The sequence below is a fragment of the Enhydra lutris genome, unplaced genomic scaffold (genome assembly GCF_002288905.1).
Source record: "Enhydra lutris kenyoni isolate GAN:26980312 unplaced genomic scaffold, ASM228890v2 scaffoldscaffold58, whole genome shotgun sequence".
NCBI classification, from domain to species: domain Eukaryota; kingdom Metazoa; phylum Chordata; class Mammalia; order Carnivora; family Mustelidae; genus Enhydra; species Enhydra lutris.
This window is the reverse complement of record NW_019154142.1, coordinates 5,568,897-5,594,652: the sequence shown is the minus strand read 5'-3', so window position 1 is coordinate 5,594,652 and position 25,756 is coordinate 5,568,897. Positions and strand designations below refer to the sequence as shown.

The 25,756-nt window shown below is 37.6% G+C and overlaps 1 protein-coding gene across 1 annotated transcript in view; it reads left to right on the top strand.

Moving 5' to 3' along the window:
• Positions 1-22,858, top strand: part of LOC111158315 (cell division cycle 40) — a 52,912-nt gene extending 30,054 nt beyond the window's left edge. The window contains exons 5-15 of the mRNA XM_022520285.1: positions 971-1,110; positions 3,164-3,260; positions 4,590-4,729; positions 5,574-5,648; positions 7,951-7,996; positions 10,179-10,280; positions 11,283-11,398; positions 11,626-11,759; positions 17,953-18,029; positions 19,532-19,676; positions 20,886-22,858. Of these exons, the coding sequence (XP_022375993.1) occupies positions 971-1,110; positions 3,164-3,260; positions 4,590-4,729; positions 5,574-5,648; positions 7,951-7,996; positions 10,179-10,280; positions 11,283-11,398; positions 11,626-11,759; positions 17,953-18,029; positions 19,532-19,676; positions 20,886-21,063 (1,250 nt within the window). The 3' untranslated portion in view covers positions 21,064-22,858. The remainder of the gene's footprint in view (positions 1-970; positions 1,111-3,163; positions 3,261-4,589; positions 4,730-5,573; positions 5,649-7,950; positions 7,997-10,178; positions 10,281-11,282; positions 11,399-11,625; positions 11,760-17,952; positions 18,030-19,531; positions 19,677-20,885) is intronic.
• Positions 22,859-25,756: the final 2,898 nt, after the last annotated feature.

Genomic DNA, 25,756 nt, shown 5'->3' with positions numbered 1-25,756 from the left:
CAAGCTTTTGTTGTAGCACACAACCTAAAGGAAACTCATTTGAATTAATATAGGCAGGCTTTTTCGAATAAGTTAGACGTCTACAAGCCATATCTTTATGTAGTTAGATTTTCTGTTAACAGTTAAATTGTGATTGTGACTCCCATAAACCTTTCTTTTTCCAATTTAATGACTACGCAACTTGCCGCCTCCTACTGATCAGAATCTCAACCAGAAACATCCTCTTTCCTGTTTTCTTTTTAGTCTAAGATTTATGGTATGAGAGGTCCAATTTAGATTTCGATCAGATTCTTGTGAAACCTTGCTTAATATATATATTGTTAATTTTTAAGTTGCTAATTCCTTACTATAATTCAGTTTTAAATGACAAATTTAAATTTATTCTTGCTTTCAAAAGTAGCCTTATCTGGGCACCTGGGTGGTTCAGTCGATTGAGCACCCCACTCTTGATTTCAGCTCAGGTCATGATCTCAGGGTCGTGAGATCAAGCCCTGTGTTGGGTTGCACGCTGAGCTTGGAGCCTGTTAAAGATTCTCTCTCACCCTCTCCCTCTGTCCATGTATATACACTCTCTCTTGAAACAACAACAACAAAAAAGTAGTTTTATCATTATTTAGTGATACTAAGTTGCTGGATTCCTTTCAGGAAGTGGTAAAATCCACTGATATAGGTCCTTGATTCATTAAAAAGGATTGTGTACCTTGTAGGATTATATAACCAGGTCTTTTCTTTAAATATATTAGGACTCTCAAAACATTGCAGTAGTAGAAAGCTTCTCTTCCCAAAAGGTTGAGTTTCTCTTTGTATGGCATGAGTTGGTATACCTGGCAGATTCATACAGACTTTACTTTGTGTTCTTTAATGAATCTTTGGTCACTTGAACAATCACTTTTCTTTAACCACATAAAGTAAAAATTATATATATGCTACTGTTTCTTTAGAAAATATCCATTTTTTTTTTTTAATGTAGGTTTAACCGTGTTTGAAACTGGTCAGAAAAAGATAGAGAAGAGGAAAAAGTTCAAAGAAAATGATGCATCTAATATTGATGGTTTCTTGGGACCATGGGCAAAATATGTGGATGAAAAAGATGTAGCCAAACCCTCAGAAGTAAGTTCTGATGTTTTTCATTGCCAGTTCAGGTAGATGCTGTGTGTCTGTGAAAGAGATCTATATTAATAAACTTGAGATTTCCTTAGAGAACCAAATGATGACTTATCAGTATTTCTCTGCTGTGGTTGACTGAGAAAATAGAGTCAGATTTTTAAATTTTTCTTGGGAATATTTTTAATTTATCCTTTTCTGATTTATTTTCTTCCATATTTTTAATTAAAATACAACATTGAACAATTTTTGATAATTTAAATTTAGTAAAAATTGATAATGCTGTTAAGCTACCTTGGTAGCTGCTCTTGATACCACGTACTCCAATAGTAACCACAGAATCAGCCTTTCTGTTGTTTTAGAATTGGTGGTGGGTTTTATTTGTTAACTTATATGAAAATTTTAATAAACAGATAAAACCCACCACCAATTCTAAAATTACAGAAAAGCTGATGTCAAAAAATGGGCAGAAGACATGAACAGATAATTCTCCAAAGAAGACATACAAGTGGCTAACAAACACATGAAAAAATGTTCATCATCATTAGCCATCAGGGAGATTCAAATCAAAACCACATTGAGATACCACCTTACAGCAGTTAGAACAGCCAAAACTAACAAAACAGTAAACAACAAGTGTTGGAGAGGATGTGGAGAAAGGGGAACCCTTTCACACTGTTGGTGGGAATGCAAGTTGATGTAGCCACTCTGGAAAACAGTGTGGAGATTCCTCAAAAACTTAAAAATAGAACTTCCTTATGACTCTGCAATTGCACTACTGGGTATTTACCCCAAAGATACAGATGTAGTGAAAAAAAAAGGGCCGTCTGTACCCCAGTGTTCATAGCAGCAATGTCCACAATTGCCAAACTGGAAAGAGCCAAGATGCCCTTCAACAGATGAATGGATAAAGAAGATGTGGTCCATATATACAATGGAGTATTATACAGCCATCAGAAAGGATAAATATCCAACTTTTGTATCAACATGGATGGGACTGGAGATTATGCTGAGTGAAATAAGTCAAGCAGAGAAATTCAGTTATCATATGGTTTCACTTACCTGTAGAGCATAAGGAATAACATAGAGGACATTAGGAGAAGGAGAAGGAAAAGTGAATTGGGGTAAATCGGAGGGGGAGATGAAGCATGAGAGGCTGTGGACTCTGAGAAACAGACTGGGGGTTTTGGAAAAGAAAAGGGTGGGGGAATAAGTGAGCCTGGTGGTGGGTATTAAGGAGGGTACGTATTGCATGGAGCACTGGGTGCGGTGCATAAACAATGAATCTTGGAACACTGAAAAAATTTCAAAAGAATTTTTAACAAAGAATAATTTATATTTGAAAAAATAATAATACTATGAAGTTTTATAAGGTAAAACCATAGAACTCTACCTGTCCTTCTCCATCTCCTAATCCTACTGTCTCTATGAGCCAGTGACTGTCCTAGGTCTTAGGGATATAGCAGTGGATGAGATCAAGAAAATCCCGTCCTCGTGAAGCTTATATTCTAGCTGTATCTTTCATCCATGTATCTCAGTCATACATATGTGCCACTTTTTATTTACATTAGACATCATCTGTTGACTTCTTTATTATAGATAAAGATTTACTACTATCCCACCTTCTTTCCACTGCTCCTCCCATAAAAGCTGTGTCACAAATCTGTGGTCATTGCTTAGATCCTTATGACTTAGTAAAAGCTGTTTACTGGAGAACAGCATTGTGTACAAAAATTGAGTTTCCTTCCCAATACCAGATTTTCTAGCTACTTTGTGTTTTTTTGCTTACATAATTAGCATACTACAATAAATTTGTTTCTAGGTGTGCCAGAAATGTGGGTTTTGTATAAAATGAGTTTAAGAGTATTAACTAGTACCCATTATGTGTTTCATGTCATTTGTAATCAGTCAGAGAGTTGAGACTATTATCCCAGGAGACATACGTAACAGCTATTGTTTCACGCAAAATTGGAGCTCAGTATAAAGTATTTATAAGCAGCTTTGGGCACAGTGGGGTTCTAGAACATCCATTTCAAAGTTCACTCCTTAATTTCCTTAGGAAGAACAAAAAGAATTGGATGAAATTACAGCAAAGAGGCAGAAAAAAGGCAAACAGGAAGAAGAGAAACCTGGAGAGGAGAAGACAATCCTACATGGTAATATATTTTTTATGCCTCTTCATTTTCATGATAAACTTTCATATATTCGGTCTGTTCTCTGTTCATATGTATCAACTGCCCTTACTAATCAGCTGCTGTACTTCACTATATTAAGAATAATTATATTTAACAATTTGCATCTCAAAGAAATTACAGCAGACTCTTTATATTCTAATAAAGGAGAGGAAATAACTTGATTAATGATCGCCACGGATGATTCTTTGAAGTGCTAGTGAATTTTTAAAAATAGGAGATAAAGAAGAAATCTGAATTGTCCATAATCTGTTCTTCCCTAAGAACAGATTCTTCCCTCAGTCACTTTACCCTTTTGTTTTTAACCCAAATCAAATATTCTCCAGATATCTACATCATTCATAACTAAGTTATACTTTAAAAGAAAGACTTTGTTTTTCATGTGAATAGACTGGAGATTAAGATTCTCAGACTAATTTTGATATGTGGAAGAAAATGCATATTCAGGAAATGTACTCCAAAAGGATTTATAAATATTCTAGAATGTTCCTGGTTCATTCATAACCAGTTATATTTGGAAAATTATGTAGTGATTATCAAACTGTAAAGAATAATTTAGTACCATTGTATTGATTATTCTAATGTTAGATCACAAATATCAAATATTTAGGTTTGATGAGTCTATATTTGGTTTCTCAAACTCCAGTTTTCTCTCCAAGGACGCAATTTAATACTAAATTGCTTGCAGCCATAATCAAAATAACAGCCAACAGCTACTCAGAACTTACTGTGTGGCAGGCAGGTTACTAAATGCTTTATGCACACTATGCAATTTAAGTCCCACTAGTTAACTTCACTGCAAACTTTGTGTTGAAAGTGAAAAAGAGAATGGAAAAGGAACCTGGAAGGGCACAAAAGAGGAAGTCAGGGAAAAAGGATAGTTGATATTTTTGTTTTAACTTCTTTTCTATCCTGTTTTGCTTCTGGGTCTTTGCCAGTGACTCACAAGGCCCAAGCATTTTCTCTTCTTCCCTCGATATAATTATGCTGCGGTGAAATCTTCTTTAAATATCATTAAAATGTGTAACTAAGTAAGAGAATTACACATCTTATTTAAAGGACTGATATTCTCTGGGTATTTAGAAATTCCAAAATACTACCTCTAATTGTAAATAATAGCAGGGATTTCAAACAGCTCAATTTTAGCTGACTCTTAGCTTAACTTCATCAGAGTGTTGTTACCTAAACCTTAATAAGGAACAATAGCCCTGTGAGTAAATTGTTATCATTTAAGGATACAGATTTTATAACTATAGCTTGTATGTGTTCACTGCTTCCCTTTGTCTTGTTCAGTTAAAGAAATGTATGACTACCAAGGTAGATCCTATCTTCACATACCTCAGGATGTTGGTGTTAATCTTCGGTCGACTGTGCCACCTGAGAAGTGTTACCTTCCCAAAAAGCAAATTCATGTGTGGTCTGGACATACGAAGGTAAGCAGGTTTGTCATAGGGATTGGCCATGATTCATAATTCAGTGTTCTGGTAGCCCAAGCCTTTCCCTAGAAATTCCTGCCACATTCTGCTTTTTCTAGGGTACAATGTCAGTGAATAATGGGTCAGTAGTAGCACCAAAACATCAGTAATTTTGCCTTAGCTCTTGGGATTACCGTGCTTAAGAGAAGATTAGCTGGTTTCTGGTTTATAAACTATGATCATATTGAGACTAAGGCAGAGGCAAGATACTGGAAAGTTCTGATGTTGATATTCCTTGTCATCTGCACTATTCCAACTGATAATTCCCAGCTTTTAGCAAAGAGCAAAGGAACTGAGTGAAAGAAGGAAGAGGAGAGAGAGCATTAGCAACTTGATTGACTTAAGAATTCCCTTGGGTCAGAAAGTCAGTAGCAATAAACAAATAAAACCCACCACCAATTCTAAAATGACAGAAAAGCTGATGTCAAAAAATGGCAGAAGACATGAACAGATACTTCTCCAAAGAAGACGTAAAAGTGGCTAACAGACACATGAAAAACTCTTCATCATCATTAGCCATCAGGGAGATTCAAATCAAAACGACACTGAGATAGCACCTTACACCAGTTAGAACAGCCAAAATTAACAAAACAGTAAACAACAAGTGTTGGAGAGGATGTGGCTAAAGAACATATCTTCAAAAGTTTAGTGTCAAAAAGGCTGTTCTTGGAATACTAACAAAGCTTATTCTGGGGCATGATTTTTGGAATGAAGAAAAAAGTAAATTAGATTGCCTAAAAATACACTGTCCTTTCCTTATGTTTCATTTCAGTTGATTGATTACTATAATACCTTTTTATAGGGCGTCAGTGCCGTCAGATTATTTCCTCTATCTGGCCATTTATTGCTGTCTTGTTCCATGGACTGTAAAATCAAGGTGAGTTTTCAGTAACAGAGTAGGAATGCTGCAGAGCTAGTGCTTTGGTGAAGTCTGTTTGGTTAATTATAAAGAAATTTGTGTTTGATAGGCAATTAGAGCCTAATTATTTTCTCTTAGGCCCCGTGAATACAGCCATTTATGAATTCCTTCCAAACATGTGTGGCTCTGTGGTCCAATTGGCTAGGCTCTTTTGTAAGCTTAGAAAACTGATTAGAATGTAATCAATCACTTTGGTTTTAGATACACAAATATTTAACCACTAGTAATGCATTTTTTTAGAGGTTTTGGATACGTAACTGAGTTCATTTTTTCCTCAGAACCATATGAGCTAGAGAGAACACGCATTAGAAATCCCATTTTAGAAAATAGATAATGTAATTCACACTTTTTCTTATAAATGCAAGTAGGTACCAAGTAGCAGAAATGCTCCTAGCTCCTTTCAGTTTTTTCATCTCAGGAGGCTCCACCCTAAGTTAGATTTCTGCTGTAGAGTATGTGGGGAAAAATTCACTTGCCACAGCATGTCAGCTTGAACATGGGCAAAGCCTTTTTAAAAAATCGTGAATCTGAAAGAATAGTTATCTTTTTCTGTGTCTTCTGTCTAGTTTGTTATGATGGTCAAGAAATATCAACTCTGTAATACTCTTGAGGCTTGGAAAGTTGAATCATTAAAATTTTACTCTTTGTAAACAATTCATGGATATTAACAATATATGAAAGTAGCTTTTCTTGATGAGAGCAATCATCTAGGCATTTGTCTCTATTCTGTAGCTTAAAATCAAAGGCCAACTATTTGGAGTGAAAACTTTTTTTCCTTTTTTTTTTTTTTTCTTTAAGATTTTATTTATTTATTTGACAGAGATCACAAGTAGGCAGAGAGGCAGGCAGAGAGAGAGGAGAGGAGCAGGGAGCCTGATGCTGGGCTCCATCCCAGGACCCTGGGATCATGACCTGAGCTGAAGACAGAGGCTTTAACCCACTGAGCCACCCAGGCGCCCCCCTTTGTTTCCTTTACCTTTGACTTAATACAAGCTATGTTCGTTGAGATGAAGGTCTTCTGACCAATTAAAAAAGCCTAGTGTTCAATTTTGTTCACATGCATAAACATTTACTAGGTATCCATTACGTGCAAGGGGCTGAGACTGAAAACTTATTAGGGCCCTGTCCCTGCCCTCAGGGTGATCATTTCATTATGATGTAAATGATGGTTATAGAGTCAGGTGGAAAGTTCTGGTTTCTAAGAGGAAACGTCCTTCAGCAGAAAGGTAACTAAATAAAAAGTGGTGGGGGTGAGGGGAGCATAGGTAGTAGTAGTAGATAGACATGGCCTGTGCTGAACACTATGAGTTTGTGGCTGCTGGAGTCTTGAATCTGAGAGATACAGAATGGCAACAGGCATCAGCGAAGGATCAGGTGCTAGAGGTCCTTGCCTGCTATGCTGTAGGGACTGAGACTTTATCCTCCTGGCACGGGGTGGCCAGAGTGCTGTTTCTTTTAGAACACTTGTAACATTATTGAGGATTAGATTTGAGGCACGCAAGAATAAAGGTAGTTTTAGGGGTGCCTGGTTGGCTCAGCTGGTTAAGCGTCTGCCTTCAGCTCAGGTCACTGTCACAGGATCCTGCGATGGAGTCCTGCATGGAGCCCCTTGCTCAGTGGGGAGCCTGCTTCTTCCTCTGCCTGCCACTCCCCCTGCTTGTACTCTTTCTCCCTGACAAATAAATAAATAAAGTCTTTAATAAAAGAAAGAATAAAGGGAGTTTTGAAGCTATTGTATATACTAATTCACTTTAGGTGTGATGAGAATTATTAGCCTATTATACTTTAGATCATCATTTTCATATAGCTTCTATAATATTTTGTTACTTTAGAAAGTTCAAAAAAAATCTTCAGTACCAAAATGTTATAAACATGGCAGTTTTAATAACATTTAGTTCTTCTGGAAGTAGCTCATATTACATAAATGGAAACTTTTCATCATGGAAAATATGTCAAATATAGAAAAGAATAAGAAGAAAGAGAGGATCACTTGTATCAGCTCCACCTAAGTGCTCTTGATATTTTGCTGTATCTTTGTCAGATCTCAGGGGTGTGTGTGTGTGTTTAGTCCAAATGGTACAACACAGACTAACAGCACCAAGCATCATGTTCGTTGATGTATGATGCCTTTGGTTAAATCCCCAGTACCCGCAGATACGCACACACATAGCTGCCAGATGGTTGTTGCTCTTGATTGAAACTTGTCATTCTATGGAAGTCTTATATTCAATTTAATATTTCCATGTGTTTTTTTCCCCAGCTCTGGGAGGTTTATGGAGACAGACGCTGTCTGCGAACATTTATTGGTAATACTCCTTTCCTTTCTGTCTATAATCTGTTTGGAAAAACTTTTTAAACTCCATCATTGACCATAATGTTACTACACTGCTAATGAAGGGAAGTCTTCAAGGACTCGAACTGAGTATTGAAGAGGAAGTCCTCCCACGTAGACACATAGACAACAAAAGAGAGAAGAGCAGAAGCAGAAGTGGTCTGAGAATGAATGCTCTTTGGGACAGCCGGGTATAATGCAGAATTGCCAGGAAGGGGACACGGGAGAGGTGCCAAGAGGGAACAGCAGTATAACCGGGGGCAGAGCATGACGGACCTTTGGTGCCATCAGTGAGGAGTGGAGAATCTATGCAGAGGGCCTTGGAAAGCCTGCCATTAAACTGCTCTTGAGGAAATGGGCTCAGTCCAATCTGAAGTTTACAGAGATCACAGTGGTAGTATGAAGATGTTCTGGTAGGGCAGGCCTGCAGGCAGGGAGACAAATGACAGGGTTATGTCATTGGCCTGGATTAGAGACCATGAGAGCCTGGCCTAAAGCAGCTGATGGAGAGGAAAAGAACAATCAAGAGTTAAAATCAGCAGGACTTAGTCACTGGATGTGAGTAATAAGAGTGAAGCAGAAATCTAGGGTGACTTCCAGCTGGCTGACTGAACGGGGGTGCCATTGGCCATGAGAGGGGACATAAGACGATGACAGTGTGTCACTTGTTAAACCTGAACTGCCTTTGGAGTATGGAGATGCACATGTCCAGTGAGCAGTTAGCCGGGTGTTGAGCTTCGAAAAGAGGTTAGGAATCAGCAGCTAAAGCACACAAAAGAATAAGACTGAGTGAACTCCTTGAAGGAGAAAACAAGGCCAAAAAGAGAACAGCTTTGTGGCCAACTAGCCTTTTGGGTAGAGGATAGTTTACTGTCTTTGTGAGATTTCATGTGAAGGCTGGTTACGTTTCCAAATGTAACTGTACATTACTGAATTTTTGTGTGATTTGTAGTGGCTCTGTTTTTAGATTTAAGTGGGAGTCCATTCTGCATGCCTTGTTAGAATTTTGGGGCCTCGCTGAACAAATGAATACTGCCCAAGGTGCCAGAGCATCCTACAGGGAGACTCTCAGCAGCAGATGGGAACAAAATGCCTCTTGTACATATGGTGGACTTGGTGTCCATCTTGTACATGTGGTGGACTTGGTCTCCATCTTGTACATATAGTGGACTTGGTCTCCATCTTGTACGTATAGTGGACTTGGTCTCCATCTTGTACGCATAATGGACTTGGTCTCCATAGTGGACAGATGGAGAAACTATCTAACCAGCAGATAGTTTTTCAGTGGAAAATGAAATGACTGGTTTTGGAAGAAGGGACTCTTGCTGTAGAAAAGAATGCCTAATTACTGTCGCACGTAGCCCGATTAGAATTCACTGGTGATGGCGGTCCAGGGCTGCTGTGTGTGGCTGACGATTCATGCGACCCATATTCTGTCAGTCTTGGTCATGAGGGGTGGTAAAAAAACAGAAGTTTCTGCTTTGATTTAGCCACATTTTATCTGTCCCTGTAACTTTCAAAAGAGTGGTCTGGCAGACTGGTTTCCAAGCAAAGGACCTTTAAGTTAATTCATTGTCAGGATGGTATCTTTAAAACAAGATAGACATTAATGTTAGATTCCAAAAGGCTTAGTCTCTTGAGGTTCTAAAGTCACTTCTCTGAAACTTGGTAACTTGATCACAGAAATCCACAGGTATTGGAGAAGAGCTACGATTCCCTGAAATTTAGGATTGGGTCGCTTTGTTTCACTTAGTGAATAGTCTGGAGAACGAACCTCCCAAATGTCGCTAGGCCCTCCTCTTTCGTTGGCAATAATTGGTCTGTTATGTTTCTTTAAATTCTTGGCTGCTTAGTCATCAATTATGTATACTGCATATTAAAAGATTTCTCTGACAAACTCTAAATGTTAGATCTTTTCTCTTGGCTCTTACCTAAATGTTAAGCATCAGAAACACCTAGGGAGCTTTCTGAAGGAGAAATAAAAAACCGCTTACGTTCCCAAGCCCACTCCTACCATATTCTGCGTCAGTAAGTCAGGATAGGATTCCCGAGATTCTGACTCACAGGGTGGCTTGCAAATGCTGTTTCTCTCGTGGTGTTTCTGTTTTAAGAGAAAATCCTTGCCCTCACCTCCATTTCTGTTGTCCCTGCCTTAGGCCACAGCAAAGCCGTTAGGGATATCTGCTTTAATACTGCAGGGACGCAGTTCCTCAGCGCAGCTTACGACAGGTACCTTAAGCTCTGGGACACGGAGACAGGTAAGAGCTCACTTATACTAATGCCAGTACGCATTTATCTTACAAATTAGGACGTATAAACCATAGAACGTCGAGCAGTCTTCTGTGGCAAAATGGTGCCTCTGTAGCTGCTCATTCTCATATCGACTGTCAGCTAATATCATAAAATGTTCGTAGAGTTCAAACTCAGCTACATAAGTAGCTCTTTTACTCTGAACCTTTGTTTCCATCAAATGCAACTTACAAAGCGAACATCCTGATAGGCAAGCAAATTTGAAATCTTCCGTAGATGAGTTAATTATCTTCTTGTTCCCCTCCACCACCAAGGACACCGCATTGCACATAGAAGCACAATAAATGTCTGACGAACAGAATTAATTTAATTGCCCCTGTTGATTACAAAGTAAGTCTGTCTACAGACCCACGGGTCAGGTGGTTTAATGTATTCACAGACGTTAATTATTTTAGTACTTTGTGGCTACTATAATTTTGCATAGTTAGAGAACCATCTTTCATTTACCAAGCTCTAAGGGTCAAGATAATAGCTAATATTTATCGAACACTTACTGTTTACCAGGCATTGTGCTAGGCACTTGTATCCAGCATCACATCCAATTCTTAAAATAGCCCTATAATTACTATTATTATTATAGATGAAGAAATTGAGGCTTAAAGGGGGAGCTTTTCCAGAGCCACATAGCTCATAAGTGGCTGAACTGATTTAAACCAACGTCTCTCTGATGCCAGAGCCCCTACGCTTACCCCACAGTAGTTCTCAACTCCGGCTCCACATCGTAATCACTTTCTCTCTTCTGCAGTCGATGATCCAGATTTACTCTTGAAAAAAAATATTTTTAATCATAAGGAATCTGTGAAAAGGAACATTAGAGTTTATAGTAAGGAACAAGCAGTCTGCCTTCTCCAAAATGTATTAAGTAAATGATCTCTAGATTTTAATCCCCGGGCTGTCTTTGAAGTGGTCAAATTTCTCTTCCCTACTTTAACTTGAGTCTTTGGTTTTAGGACAGTGTATATCAAGATTTACAAACCGAAAAGTGCCCTATTGTGTCAAATTTAATCCTGATGAAGATAAACAAAATCTCTTTGTAGCTGGTATGTCTGATAAAAAGATTGTGCAGGTAAATCTTTTTTACAGTATTTTTTAGTAAGATTCCTATAGCTTATGTTGTATTAAGGGAATGGAATAAGGAATGTTAACTTGTTTAGTGCTTGCTGCTAATGGTCTATTTTTAGTAGAAAACAGTCATTATGTTAGATTTTTTTTTCTTCACTTTCCAAAGTTCTGACCTTTATTTTCACATCTGCTCCACTTCTGTCTTTACCTTTTCTCTTGTTTGATCTACAGTGGGACATTCGAAGTGGGGAAATTGTTCAGGAGTATGACCGGCACTTGGGGGCCGTCAACACCATTGTTTTTGTTGACGAGAACAGGAGATTTGTGAGCACATCTGATGATAAGAGCCTAAGAGTTTGGGAATGGTGAGTTTTTGTCAGTAGAATATCTGATTTATGTAATTATATCAAGCAATTTAAAAATCTGTAGCCAAAGAAAAGCCTGATAATCGGCAACTATGTGAATATTTCCACAACTATGATATCTGGCTTGCCAGCCAAACTGTTTTAAACATTTAAGTACCCAGAATATGGAAATAAAACTTTAGACATGCTACATTTCATAGTCTTTGGGCAGTCTATCTAAAGGTTATATATTTTGAGCCATTTTTTCTTGCATTGGTGAAAAGTTTATATATTGTATTGCCTTTCGTTGTTTATTAGGTACTTTGTCTTTGCAAAATGACTGATGAGATGTAGGGCCCACAAATGTATAGACTCTGTTATTCACCATTGGGATTAAACATTAGACCCTGACCTCAGAGTCAACCCAAAAAAAGAAAGAATACTTAAAAATCTCTTAAGTTTTTAAATGTCTACATTATGATTATTCAGTACTGAAAATGGCCCCATTGTGTCCTGCCATTCGTAACACATAATGGTAAAAATCGAATGTTTTATTTGTAGAATATGTTGGTTAGTTTTGCTTTCCTTGAGAGAGAAAGAAAAACTTCCCTAAAGAAATACTAAAACTGGTTTCACTAAGTATCATAGATCGTGTTTTTTCATTTATTTATGAAGAAATATGTAAGAGTCTTTTTGTTCAAAGGAATGTTTGGATGGCGCCCAGCTCGTTTTTATAGTCCGTTATGAAACACAGCTCAGCCGTGGTTATAGCCTTGCAGGGCCTAAAAAGTGTGACTTCCCACCCCGGAAGATGCTCTGCTTTAAGAAGTGGGAAGCCAGGAGTTTGCTTCTGAATCTGAGTCTCTCTGGGGAACTCAGCAGGTCCCTAACCCTCGTCAGGGAAATTTGGGTAATTGAAGGTTTCGTGTGATTGAACCGCAATTTGTCCCATGCTCACCACCAGTAAACCTCTTCAAACTGCCCCCGCTCATGGAGAGCCAGCTGTGTACTCTATCTACAGTTTTAATGTCATCCTTAAAGTCCAAGATTTGAGACTGTTTCATAACTAAGATTTTTTTTACTTCAGAAATGATGTTACATGCCAAAAATCCCATACGGACCTAAAGTTTTATATGAGCCGCCTTACATTACTTGCACCATAGTCTGAAGCATAAACATATCCGTGTACTTGTTTTGTTTATACACAGTTTGATTATACTTAAACTTTCAGATGTTTCTATCTTCAGATGATATTTCAGCTCCATTTTAAAACGTGGAGTGGTTTAAACGAAATTGGTAAATATTTAAGTGAAGTAGCAGTTACAGGGCTCTAAGAACGCTTGCGTGTGCTTTTGAAATTAGAACATTGGTCAGCAAAATATGTCCAGCAAAAAAAAAGTACAGATCTTTCACCTTGGTTAAATTTATTCCCAAGTATTTTCTTGTTTTTTGAGGCTGTTACAAATGGGATTGTTTTCTTAATTTCTCTTTCCAAGAGTTCATTGTTAGTGTCTAGAAATGCAACTGATTTTATAATACTGAGTTTGTGTTCTGCAACTTCACTGAATCATTTATTGGTTCTAACAGTTTGTGTGTGTGTGTGTGTGTGTGTGTGTGTGTGTGTGCGTGTGAAATCATTAGGGTTTTCTATATATAATATTATACTATGTCATTCGCAAACAGAGACAGTTTTACTTCTTTGTTATTTGGATGCCTTTTTCTTCTGGCCTGATTGCTCTGGCTAGGACACTCAGTACTATGTTGACTAAAAGTGGTTAGAGCAGACATCCTTCCTGATCCTGAGTAAAAGCTTTCAGCCGTTTACATTTAAGTATGATGTTAGCTGTGGACTTGTCACACGTGGCTATGTTCCCCCTATACCCAGTTTATTGAGACTTTTTATCATGAAAAGATATTGAATGTTGTCCATTTTTTGAGATTATTGTATGATTTTTTTTTATCATTCCCTTTTGTATTTCATTGATGTATATATTGAACCATCCTTGCATCCCAGGGATAAATCCCACTTGATCATGGTATATGATTCCTCTAATGTACTGTGGAATTCAGTTTCCTAAAATTGTACTGAGTATTTTTGCACCTATATTCATTAGGGATGTTGGCCTATAGTTTTCTTGTAGTGTCTTTGTCTGGCTTTGGCATCAGGGTAATATTGGCCTTATAAAATGAGTTTGGAAGTGTTCCCTCCTCTTCTGTTTTTTTTTTGCGGGGGTGGGGGGGAAGAGTTTGAGAAGGATTACTATTAATTCTTCTTTAAATGTTTACTGTACATCACTAGTGAAGCCATCTGGTCCTGGGCATTTTTTGTTGTTTTTGATTACTGTTTCAATCTCCTTAGTTATCATTGGTCTGTTCAGATTTTCTATATCTTTATGAGTCTGTCTTGGTAAGTTGCATGTTTCTAGGAATTTATTCATTTCTTCTAGGTTTTCTAATTTGTTGGTATATAATTGTTCATAGTAGTTTCTTATGACCATTAGTGCTTCACTGTTATCAGTCATAATGTCTCTTTCATTTCTCTTTTTATATGAGTTTTTCTCTTGTTTTCTTAATTTAGCTAAATGTTTATTAATTTTCTTTTTCAGAAAACCAGCTCTTAGTTTCATTGATCTTTTCTATTATCTCTAGTCCCTATTTCATGTGTTTTCTCTCAGACATTTGTATTTTTTTTCTTTCTGCTAACTTGGGTCTTAGATTGTTCTTCTTTTCCTGGCTCTTTGAAGTGTAAAGTTGTTTATTTGAGATTCTTCTTTAATGTAAGTATTTATCAGTATAAACTTCCCACTGGCTTTTGCTGCATCCCATAAGTTTTGGTATGTTGTGTTTCTGTTTTCATTTGTGTCAAGATAGGTTTTGATTTCCCTTTTGTTTTCATCTTTGACCCATGTTTTGTTTAGTAGCGTGTTGTTAATCTCCACATACTTGTACATTTTCCAGTTGTCTTGTAATTGATCTCCAGTTTCATACCTTTGTGGTCAGAAAAGATGCTTGATATGATTTCAGTCTTAACCATATTAAAGATAGTCGTGCGGCATCATATATCATCTATCCTGTAGAATGTTTCATGCGCACTTGAGAAGAATGTGTTCTGCTCTGTTCGGTGGAATGTTCTGTATACATCAGTTAGGACCATCTGGTTTAATGTGTCATTTAAGTGCAATGTTTCCTTATTGATTTTCTGTCTGGATGCCCTGTCTGTTGTTGACAATGGAGTATGGATGTCCCCTGCTATTATTGTATTGCTGTATATCTATTTCTCCCTTCAGATCTGTTAACATTTGCTTTATGTGTTTAGGTGCTCTGATGTTGGGTGTATAATACTTGTATTTGTTATATCTTCTTTAATGAATTGATGGCCTTCTTTGTCTCTTATTGTAGTTTTTGGCTTAAAGTCTATTTTGTTTGATACAAGCCTAGCAACTACCCCGGCTTTTAGTTTCCATTTTCATGGGATATGTTTTCCATCCTTTCACTATCAGTCCTTCAAACTGAAGTGAGTCTCTTATACACAGTATATAGTTGGGTCTTTTTTTTTTTTTTTTTTTCTCCATTCACCTAACTTGAGTCTTTTGTAAATTTAGTCCATTTACTTTTGAGGTAATTGTTGAGAGGTCTGGACTTTTACTAGTGCCATTTTGTTCATTGTTTTCTGGCTGTTTATAGTTCCTTTGTTCCTTTCTTTCTTCCTCTCTTCCTTTGTGATTTGATGATTTTTCTATAGTACTATGCTTTGATTTCCTTCTGTTTCTCTTTTGTGTATCAATAGGTTTTTGCTTTGTGCATACCATGAGGCTTACATAAAACATTCAGGTCTTGCATTCTCAATCATATGGCTGGTTAGTTAGATGATGAAGGGTCTGGTGGGGAGAGAAGGTAACTGGCATCCAGTTTAGTGAGTCAGAAGGAAACATGAGCATCAGTCTTGCTACAAAGCCAAATAGGAAGCAAAATCACCTCAGGATCCCTAGAGCTGACCTTTACCACATACATCCGTCCCTGAAGGCAATTACTAGTGTTACTGGCAGCTTGCAAAAAGGGAGGCCCCGACCACCTCAAAGTGAAAACTGACCCCAACAGTAGGAAAATTCTTATTACTAGCACCCTCAGATGGATGATGTTTGCCAAACTTTCACACCCTATGCCTGCTAAGAGTAGCACAATGATACAAGAAGACAAACTAAGGGAAACTTGGTTTCCATAAACAATGCTAGATTATTAAGATTATTAGACAATTTTAAAGGAGAATAAGAAATTATCATTAGATATTGAACAGCCTGGTATGCTAATTGGCTGGAATCATGAGATGTCATAGACATGTTTTTTTCCCAAAGGTATTTATTACATTAAAATATTTTTAGAAGAAAATTTGACAGATGTTTTGTTTATCTTGTATCTTTAAAGTTTCATAGATTTTTTTTTTTTTAAGATCTTATTTATTTATTTGACAGAGAGATCACAAGTAGGCAGAGAGGCAGGCAGAAAGAGAGAGGGAAGCAGACTCCCCGCTGAGCAGAGAGCTCGAAGTGGGCCTCGATCCCAGGACCCTGAGATCATGATCTGAGCCGAAGGCAGAGGCTTTACACTGAGCCACCCAGGTGCCCTAAAATTTCACAGATTTTTATTAAGTTTTTTTCAAAGAGTTCATTTCCGGATTGAAGATTATATGTAAGATATAAATTACTAGCTGCTTATACTGAATTAGTTTCGAATGAGAAAATAGTGTTGTGTTTATTAAATGTAACTATGCCTAGCAGACATTTTCACTAGCAGTTAACAATGTTCACAGAGTGTTCAGACCCATTTCTTGTTCTAGACCTCACTGTATCGAGTCCTTGAAATAAGGGATCTGCGTATAGTTTTTTTTGTTTGTTTGTTTACTTCTAGGAAAACATTGATTGATCTGAACCTAGACTCTGGTTAATTTAGAAATGCTCTTCTGTTTTAATCTATGTTATTGATTATTATTGGCTAATAATTTTATATGAGGAAAAAACAGTTGAACCTTTTTCAGACTGAGGTTCTTTTCAGTACATGTGGGTTATTTTGAATGTCACTTCTCATTGGTATTTTAGAGAGGAATAAAGGGTTGGAAATTTGATAAATGATACTGTTCCCCAGGTTACACCTAAAAATACTTTGTTCTAACCAACGGCCTCATAGAAGTTTTTTCTAATCATTTGCTTCTTCTGGATGGGTAGATAGATGAATAGAGAATATCCTTACGTAAAGGCAAATTATTATTATAATGATTGTTATTCTAACTAATCAAAGCTTTGGAACTTGAACCATAGTTAGAAAGTGATAGTGCTTCTTGATATTCTGTTATTCAGCAGATTTCCACACGTTATTCTGTAAAAAAACATTTCGGTCACTCACGAAAAGCAACAAGACCCAAGATCCTTCGGAATTCCTAAAGAGTTTTTTGTGTTTTTTTAAATCATGGAGAATATTAAAAACAAAAAGGCATTTGGAACTTTTCACGGCTCTAGGTGACTAGTTTTGGATTTTTGTTGTCTTTGTTTTATTCTTTGTGTCACTCACATAAGAATTTCTTTAATGCACTTTTCTCCTGCACCATATACATGTAGAATAATAGAAGATGCCCCGGTGCCTGGGTACCGGGTACCCAGGTAAGGAAATCTCCCTTACCCATTCAAAAATCTCATTACTTCCAGATGGGCTCTGCCTGCCTGCAGATCCCTGTACAGCTTCGCCTCTATCCCCTTGCACTGCCGAAGCCTCTTTAACCCTCTCACCTGCTTGCAGAGTTAACAAGTTAAGGCTGACTGGCAGGTAAACTAAGAACACCTCCCTCCCTGTAGGCTTGCTCAGACATCTTGCTGCTGCCTACCATGGTACATTTTTGGATGAGTTCATTGTCAGAGAACTTCAATCACAGACATTTTTTTTTTTTTTTTTAACATAAAGGCCAAAGTTTAAGTCAAATAGAGTTGGAAAACTAAGTCACTAACATTGTTACAATTATCATGGAAAGGCACTTGTGAAGTACAAGACTGGTAATAAGCAACAGGAGGCCATTTTGTGATTTTTTTTTCCTTCCCCACAGGAAGTCTCATGAAAGGTTAATTAAATATATAATCTCAAGAATATCTCTTTAGGTTCGGAGAGAACTCTTCCAAAGGTACTTTTTTAGAAATTACTTAATTCTGAGAAGCTGTTTTTTAAATTTTAGGGACATCCCTGTGGATTTCAAGTACATAGCAGAGCCCAGTATGCACTCGATGCCTGCGGTGACTTTGTCTCCAAACGGTGAGTGAGTAGGTAGAATGTGGTTTTAAATGAGCCTCTAAGACAAAGTGTGATTTCTGTATTCAAAAGAACTTTGGCCGTTTCCTCCTAGGGGAAGTCTGTCACAGGGCCATACTTGTATAAGGAAACCTTTTCGATATTAAAAATAGTTGCTGGTTTTCATCTGTGAGTCACCTCACCCATTCTCTTGTTTTTAAAAATAATAATAATGAGAAGAAGGAGGAGGAGAAACCGTGAACTGCAGCTAACGCTGACAGAACATTCCATCTGAGGATCAGGGATGTTTGTTTGTTTGTTTGTTTGTTTAATAATTCTCCTTCCAGCAGAATCATGTTCAGTCATTTAGTGATTTTATTGTGAGCTTTTTCTTTCAGAGGATAGACAATTTTGATCTCGTTCCCCATAATAAGAATACTTTAGCAATTTACTGTAAAAGATGTTCTCAGGCAAAATAAAAAAGATAAATCCAGCTACTACTGTTTTCAGTTCAATAGTGCATTGCCTTCTAAGTACGAAGTAACTTCCACTGCAGATATCCTGACAGTGTACTGACAGACTCAGCCCCATCCCTGAGGGTGTTGGAGTAGACGGTCTGATGTTTGGGCAGCACTGTCACCGAGGCCCCTTTTAACTCCCATAGCTCCTGTGAGTGTGGAGCAAGGAAGAGGCGGCAAGAAATCCTTTGCTCTTCTATCCAGGCGTCTGCCACAGGCAGATCAGTGATCATTTTTGTCAAGCGCCTTAGGATTTTTATGAGAAGAGCCACCTAACCGGGTCTGATTTTGATAACCACCACGTTGTATACCGTCACATTTGTCTCTCTCTACACCTTATGTAGTAATTTTTACACTCCCCGTTACAAATATTGTGCCCATCTTGAACAAGGCCATCTACCCTCTCAGACTGAATATTGTTAAGAGCATTCCCTTTGTTAATAAGTGTGCAAGTATGTCGGATGCAAGAAGATAACTACAGTTTGGGCTCTAGAGACTTTGGTGAATCTTGGGTAGATAAAAGCAGTTTGGCCTTTCAGGAACAGTTCCGATATCTCTTTTTTGTATGGTTTTATTTAATAATCCTGAGTTTTCTCACCTAGCATTAATCTATCCTTTTTCCATAATTAACACAGATAAGTCTCTTTTCCCCCATGGTTCTCTTGTCTGTGCTTACTCCTAAAATTAATTTCATTTCATAAAATTTTCTTTAGTTTTGTTAATGCTAAACTCAGAATTTCTGTATATCCTTATTCAAACAAAAAAGGCTTTTATATGAAGAGTGCTCAATGATACGGGATTATTCGAGCGAAATCCATTACTTCTTTATATATAAATCCCTCGTCAGTGACAAATTTGTAATGCTTTATAGCTGGTATGGTAAATTCATTTTCCTATTATTATAAAGCAATTGGGAACAAAAGAATATTAACATCTGAACAGATTGAAAATAAGTCTTTTCAGAATTTTCAGTCTTGCTCTGACATGTCTCATTTATTGAATTCACAGGGAAATGGCTAGCCTGCCAATCGATGGACAACCAAATCTTAATTTTTGGAGCACAGAACAGGTTTAGATTGAATAAGAAAAAAATTTTTAAGGGCCATATGGTAGCGGGTTATGCTTGTCAGGTGGACTTTTCACCAGACATGAGGTAAGTTTAAATTTTTTTTATATTCTCGTATTCAAATGTGATGACATAAACCAATGTCGTACAAATAGTAACAGTTTAAAAATCACGGTCCCATACGTAATCGCATGATTACTAAGCAGATTGTCACAACGCCTGATGGACAAGAACAAGTTTTGAAAACTACATTTGGCTTTTTTAAGTTCTTTAGTGGGTCTCTTTATGTTGCTTAGTCCTGTGCCCTTTAACCATAGCGTAAGTTCCTGTCCATACGGTCTATGCCATATTTTCTCTCTGCTTTTCTGTAATCACTATATGGCTGTGATCAAACACTGGCAGAATTAATTCTGTATTGCAGTGTTGACATTAAAAACTTCCTGCAGCTTTTCTGCGGTGAGACCTCAAATCCAGCTCTTGAGTCTTTCTAGGCTGTACTGTTTGTGAAACCCGGACAAAGTCTCTCTATGAGTAAAACTCTGCATTCATTTCCTCATTCTTAACTAAAATATATAAGGAGAAGTATTCCAGAAGTCTGTGTAACCTTGTATATTTAGGCTAGGAATTGTACCATAGACTCCTGCCTCCGAGTTAGTCTTAAACATTTTCAGAAGTGTTGAAGCCAAAAAGTAATTATGAAGGTGGTTGAGTCCAATTACAGTAGAACAGGTGTCCCCGGGCGCTGTGTGAGGCCGGTTCCCCTGCACTGTTTCTCTCTAAAGAGTGATTGGATACTGCTTCTGTTGTGGCCCCTGGGTTTCCCAACCTTCCAGGCTAATCCATTTTTTACTCACAGATTGGTAGCTCGATGGGGAGAGTGTTTTGGGTAGAAGTTTAAATCATAGACTGCTTTATGCTCTACTCTGTTATTCTCACTGAGCATTGTGTGTTCACACTGACTTACTTATATTACCATGAAAAAGATAAACTCCCAGTGCGCCTGGGTGGCTCAGTGGGTTAAAGCCTCTGCCTTCGGCTCAGGTCACGATGCCAGGGTTCTGGGATTGAGCCCAGCATCGGGCTCTCTGCTTAGCGGGGAGCCTGCTTCCTCCTTTCTCTCTGCCTGCTTCTCTGCCTACTTGTGATCTCTGTCAAATAAATAAATAAAATCTTTAAAAAAAAAAAAAGAAAAATATAAACTCCCTGTTTCTTATCCATTTTGTCAGTTTAAGGTGAATTTAACAATTTAATCAAGGTGAATTTAACAATTTGAATTTATTTCTCTTCCTATTCTAGCTATGTGATTTCAGGAGATGGCAATGGAAAATTGAACATCTGGGACTGGAAGACGACAAAACTCTACAGTCGATTTAAAGCTCATGATAAAGTGTGTATAGGGGCAGTGTGGCACCCTCATGAAACATCTAAAGTCATAACGTGTGGTTGGGATGGTCTCATTAAGTTGTGGGATTAATGAGATTAATCCTTATCTAGGGTCATTTTTGATCCAATATCATATTTAACTATATTTAATTATTAAATGTGTTGGATGACAGCTTGATTTACAAATTATGATTTCCTTACATGGCCTTATGAAATTGACCCATTGCTTAAAAAATTTTTTTTGGTAAATTTGGCTCATACAATTTCATTGGCAACTTCATTTTGTTCTTTATAGATATTATTTATATAGAAATGACCATTGGCTTTCATTGTGGTGAGTAGTAGTTGTTGGCAGTCAGTTTGGGTTTACCCCCCTCCCCCCCCTTGACATAGCGAAAGGATCTCTTTGGGGTTGAGGAAGAATCCCTGGTGGATTGGGGGTTTTAAAGGAGGTAATATAATTAATGACAGATAATTCTGAAAGGCACCATGTTTACCTCTTCAACAAAAAGGGAAGTAGGAGCAGGGACAATGTAATTTAATGTAAATTTGAAAGATAGTAAAACCACGCACAATTACTGTTCCCATTATTTTTGGTGGGTCAAGTTCAAATCTTTGGATTCAAGAGTTCTATTTTTTATGACATATATCGTATGTTTACTTGTAAGGCAGCAATCTTCTCTGACTGCAGTGTTCCTTTAACTATTAAACAATGGAAAATAAACAGTCCAGAGTTTTTTCCTTGGCTTTCTTCCCAGTTAGTATAGACAGGACTATATGTAATCAGAGAATTATGTTATTTTTGAAAGTGAAACTCAAAAGAATTGAGTCAAGACTTTGAGTTTTATTTGTATTTACTATCTGTAAGGACCTGGCTACACTTCCAGAAATCAGGGTCTCCTAGGTCATCGATTCATAGATGTTACTACTGAAATACTCCTCATAGGAGATAGGGTATGAGGGCATCGTCCAAAATGTCAACTTGTAATTTCTTTGAAGTAGTGTGTTTGATATTTAAAATTATTTTGATTTTGTTTATGAATATATGCAACAGAACTTTTTAGGAGTAGAAAAATTTTTAACTTCTCTCCGAATCTTTGAATAAAATTGACACTCCAGAAAGATGACTGTCATTCCCCAGTTTGAGAAGCAATAACTAGTTGGTTTAAAAAAAAAAAAAGTTTAAGAACTCGGATTGTGAAATCAGGATAGCCTCTTGTATAGAGTAGCTAACAGCACTTTGGTTGATAAGCCATTTCTCCTGTTTTATTACAAATCTCTGTAAGATATGTGAATATTTGAATGTGCTTTGAAATATTTCAGTACCGTGCTTAAAGACGTTGGTTCATAGCTGCTCAGAGTGCTGACTTAGAGACCAAAATCATGTTGAATGTTGATATCCTAAGGGCATTGGGCTCTCAAGAGTAATTCATGCTCCTTGTGCTTAAGAACTTCCATTTTCAAAAAATTAACTTTTAAAAAGGCCCGGTATAGATGACCTGGCACTATGGCCACATATAAATAAATTTCAAAGAAGATAGAAAAAGAGAATAAAAAATGGTAAGACATGTTATTTTGGGGCACACAGACACTCAAAGAAATACGAACACACTGCCCGGCCTCTGCCTTTGTGTATCCGCCAGCAAGAGTGGCTGCCCTTCCCGAAGAGGAAGGAATTCACACAAGACCTTCTCTTTAGTCCCAAACCACTGGTTTTAACAAATGTGAATGATTGAATTGTGATGGGACGGAAAGAATTAATCCTACATTTAAGCGATCTTGTTCAGCATCAGTATTGTATATGTTACAAATCATAATTTCTAAAGCTGGGTTTATTTTATTGTGTTTTTGACTGTTTCTAAACTAAGTAACTGTATATAAAAGTTGTCTCTTTTTTTAAAAAAAATCGTATTTTTAAATAAAGCATTTTTTCTAGAAAGTGTTACCAAAATTTTCATTCTTAGTCTTAAGTCTTAACTGTTGAGACAACAGCTTAAACCATCTGCAGATTTTAAGTGGTCATTTTTATTTTATGGGGAGAAATGCTTTTAGAAGTGGGGATGATATATGAATATGGTATATTAATGGATTTATTCTAGTTAATATCAGAAATATGGGGCAGCGCGCTGACAGCACACAGATTGAGTCTAACACATTCCATATTTGTTCACTCAGTGGTGGCACTGAGTTATGACTGCACCCATTTCAGAGTATTCAAATGAGTGGGGTTCTTTTCCAGCTTAAAAAAGTCTCAAGATTGTGTTGTTATTGGAATTAAGTGGTTACCTTCTGGCCCCTTTTCCTCACTGCAGCCTTTTGATCACACCCAGATTTCCCTCCTAAAGGTTAGCATAAAAGTGATGCTTTACTGAAAGTGTTAATCAGATAAATATTTAAATATTGAAGCAGAAGCTGGGAATATTTTGTCCTTATAAGGAGACAGTTTTAAGATAAGGAACAGGAAACAGTATCAAACAGGCACTTCTCTAAGTAAAAAAATATAGAGTGATTCTTGACGATGCATTGTGAGGCTGGTTGATGCCCTTATTGGCATATTTATAAATTACCAGAAGGAAAACAGTGACAGTGAAATATTAAACTCTTGAATGACAGCCGTAAGGACTGCGGCACCACCAGTGATTATAGAATGCTTTCCTTGAAGAACAGTGTCTCTCAGTGCAGACTGAGAACCCTCTGCATGAGAATCACCTAGAGATGGTGTTGCTCGCTGAGATACAGAAGAGGGAAGAGCCATCACGAAATGAGGTATGAGGAAGGCACATGCGAAGTGCCATCCAGTCAATGTGGGTTTCAGGGTGAGACCTAGGGAACGCCGATGCTGTGTGCCATCAAAGATGCATGTTTTCCACATACTGACATCTCTGAAATAGGGCTGTGTCTTAAAATCAGTGCTGTGTCATGGTTTAATTGGCTGCATTCTCTCTTAGTGGATCATACAGTAACTGATGAAATACAGTAGAAACAAGGCAGGTGCTAGGGGTCCTATGAAGAAGAGATGATCCAGTAGAAAGAAGGTTCTATCACAGCACATGGCTCCAAATTCGTGAGAGTCCATAAATTTGCAGAGAACACCCATGTTCTCAAATGTTCTCGCTTTGATCAATGGGTAAATAAAACAAACTAACCAAAGACTGCCATTGGGAAATATAGAGATATTTATATTAATATATATTTGAATGTATATTAATGTGAATATACCAAAAAAGTTGTATGTTCATTCACTGGGTCAAACTCAGCACTTTCAGCAAGGTCCCTAGTTGATCCTCACACTAAGGATGAGAACCAGTGCTCCAGAGTCTGAGTTTGTCTTAAGTATTTCAGAAATGGCACTGTTTGGTACACGTAAGAGAAATTTTGTTAGCCAGACATAAGTACGTGTGTGTGTGTGTACATTTAGGTATGTGTATATATGCATGTGAAGATATGTATGTATATACATTTTCTGAATTTATATGTTCGTAATCACTTTAATCATTGTGGAAACAGCTTTCTCAACCTAAACACTGTCATTTTATCTGGAACTTAAAGGAAAAAAAGTTGCAGCTTGGAACCAGAGTCCTTAGAGGGGCTTTAGTTTTAGTGACAAAGAAAGAGCAAACTCCTCTGCCTGTACAGCTTCCTGTAACTGCAATCACGATCTTTAGGGGAATTTTCTAGCCCCCGACATCCTATTCTTCACTCTTCAGCATTTGCGATCTGACGGACTGACTCAAATCTCAAACATTTTTTAAGTACACATTCCAGGATAGTGCTAATAGAAAATGTGAGCCATGTGTGTAATTTTTTTTCATGTGTACAATTTTTAACTTTCTAATGGCCACATTAAAAAAAATGGGATGTTAATTTTAATAATACATTTCATCTAATATAATATAGCCAAAGTATTAGTTCAACATTCAATTATCTTTTTAAAAGATCGATTTAGGGATGCCTGGGTGGCTCAGTCGGTGAAGCATCTGCCTTCAGCTCAGGTCATGATCTCAGGGTCCTGGGATCAAGTCCTGCATCAGGGACTCCGCTTCTCTTGCTCAGCAGGGACCCTGCTTCTCCCTCTGCCTGCTACTCCCCCTGTTTGTACTCTTGCCCTCTTTCCCTCCCTCTTTCTCTCTCTCTGGAAATAAAATCTTAAGAAAAAAAAATTATTTTATTTTAGAGAGCGCAAGCTGGGAGGGAGGGCCAGAGGAAGAGGGGGAAGGAGAATCTCAAGCAGACTTCCCACTGAGCATGGAGCCTAATGTAGGACTCAGTACCAAGATCCTGAGATCATGACCTGAGCTGAAATCAAGAGTCAGAAGCTTAACCAACTGAGACACTCAGGTGCCCCTCAATTATTTTTTTTTAAAGGTTTTATTTATTTATTTGACAGACAGAGATCACAAGTAGGCAGAGAGGCAGGCAGAGAGAGGAGGAAGCAGGCTCCCTGCTGAGCAGAGAGCCTGATGCGGGACTCAATCCCAGGACCCCGGGATCATGACCTGAGCTGAAGGCAGAGGCTTTAACCCACTGAGCCACCCAGGCGCCCCGCCCCTCAATTATTTTTTAAATAAATATTTTACTTTCCTCATACTAAAATCTTTGAAACCTGGTATGTATTTCACACATAACAGCATGTCTCAATTAGACACTAAATATTCATCAGATAATTTTACCTGTTTCACACTAAGTCGATGTACCAAGCCCAAGTTGTTGCAAATACATCAGAGCTTTCTAGTAATTGAATCAGGTAGATGTTTCTAAATTTAAGTTAATTAAAAGTAAACAGA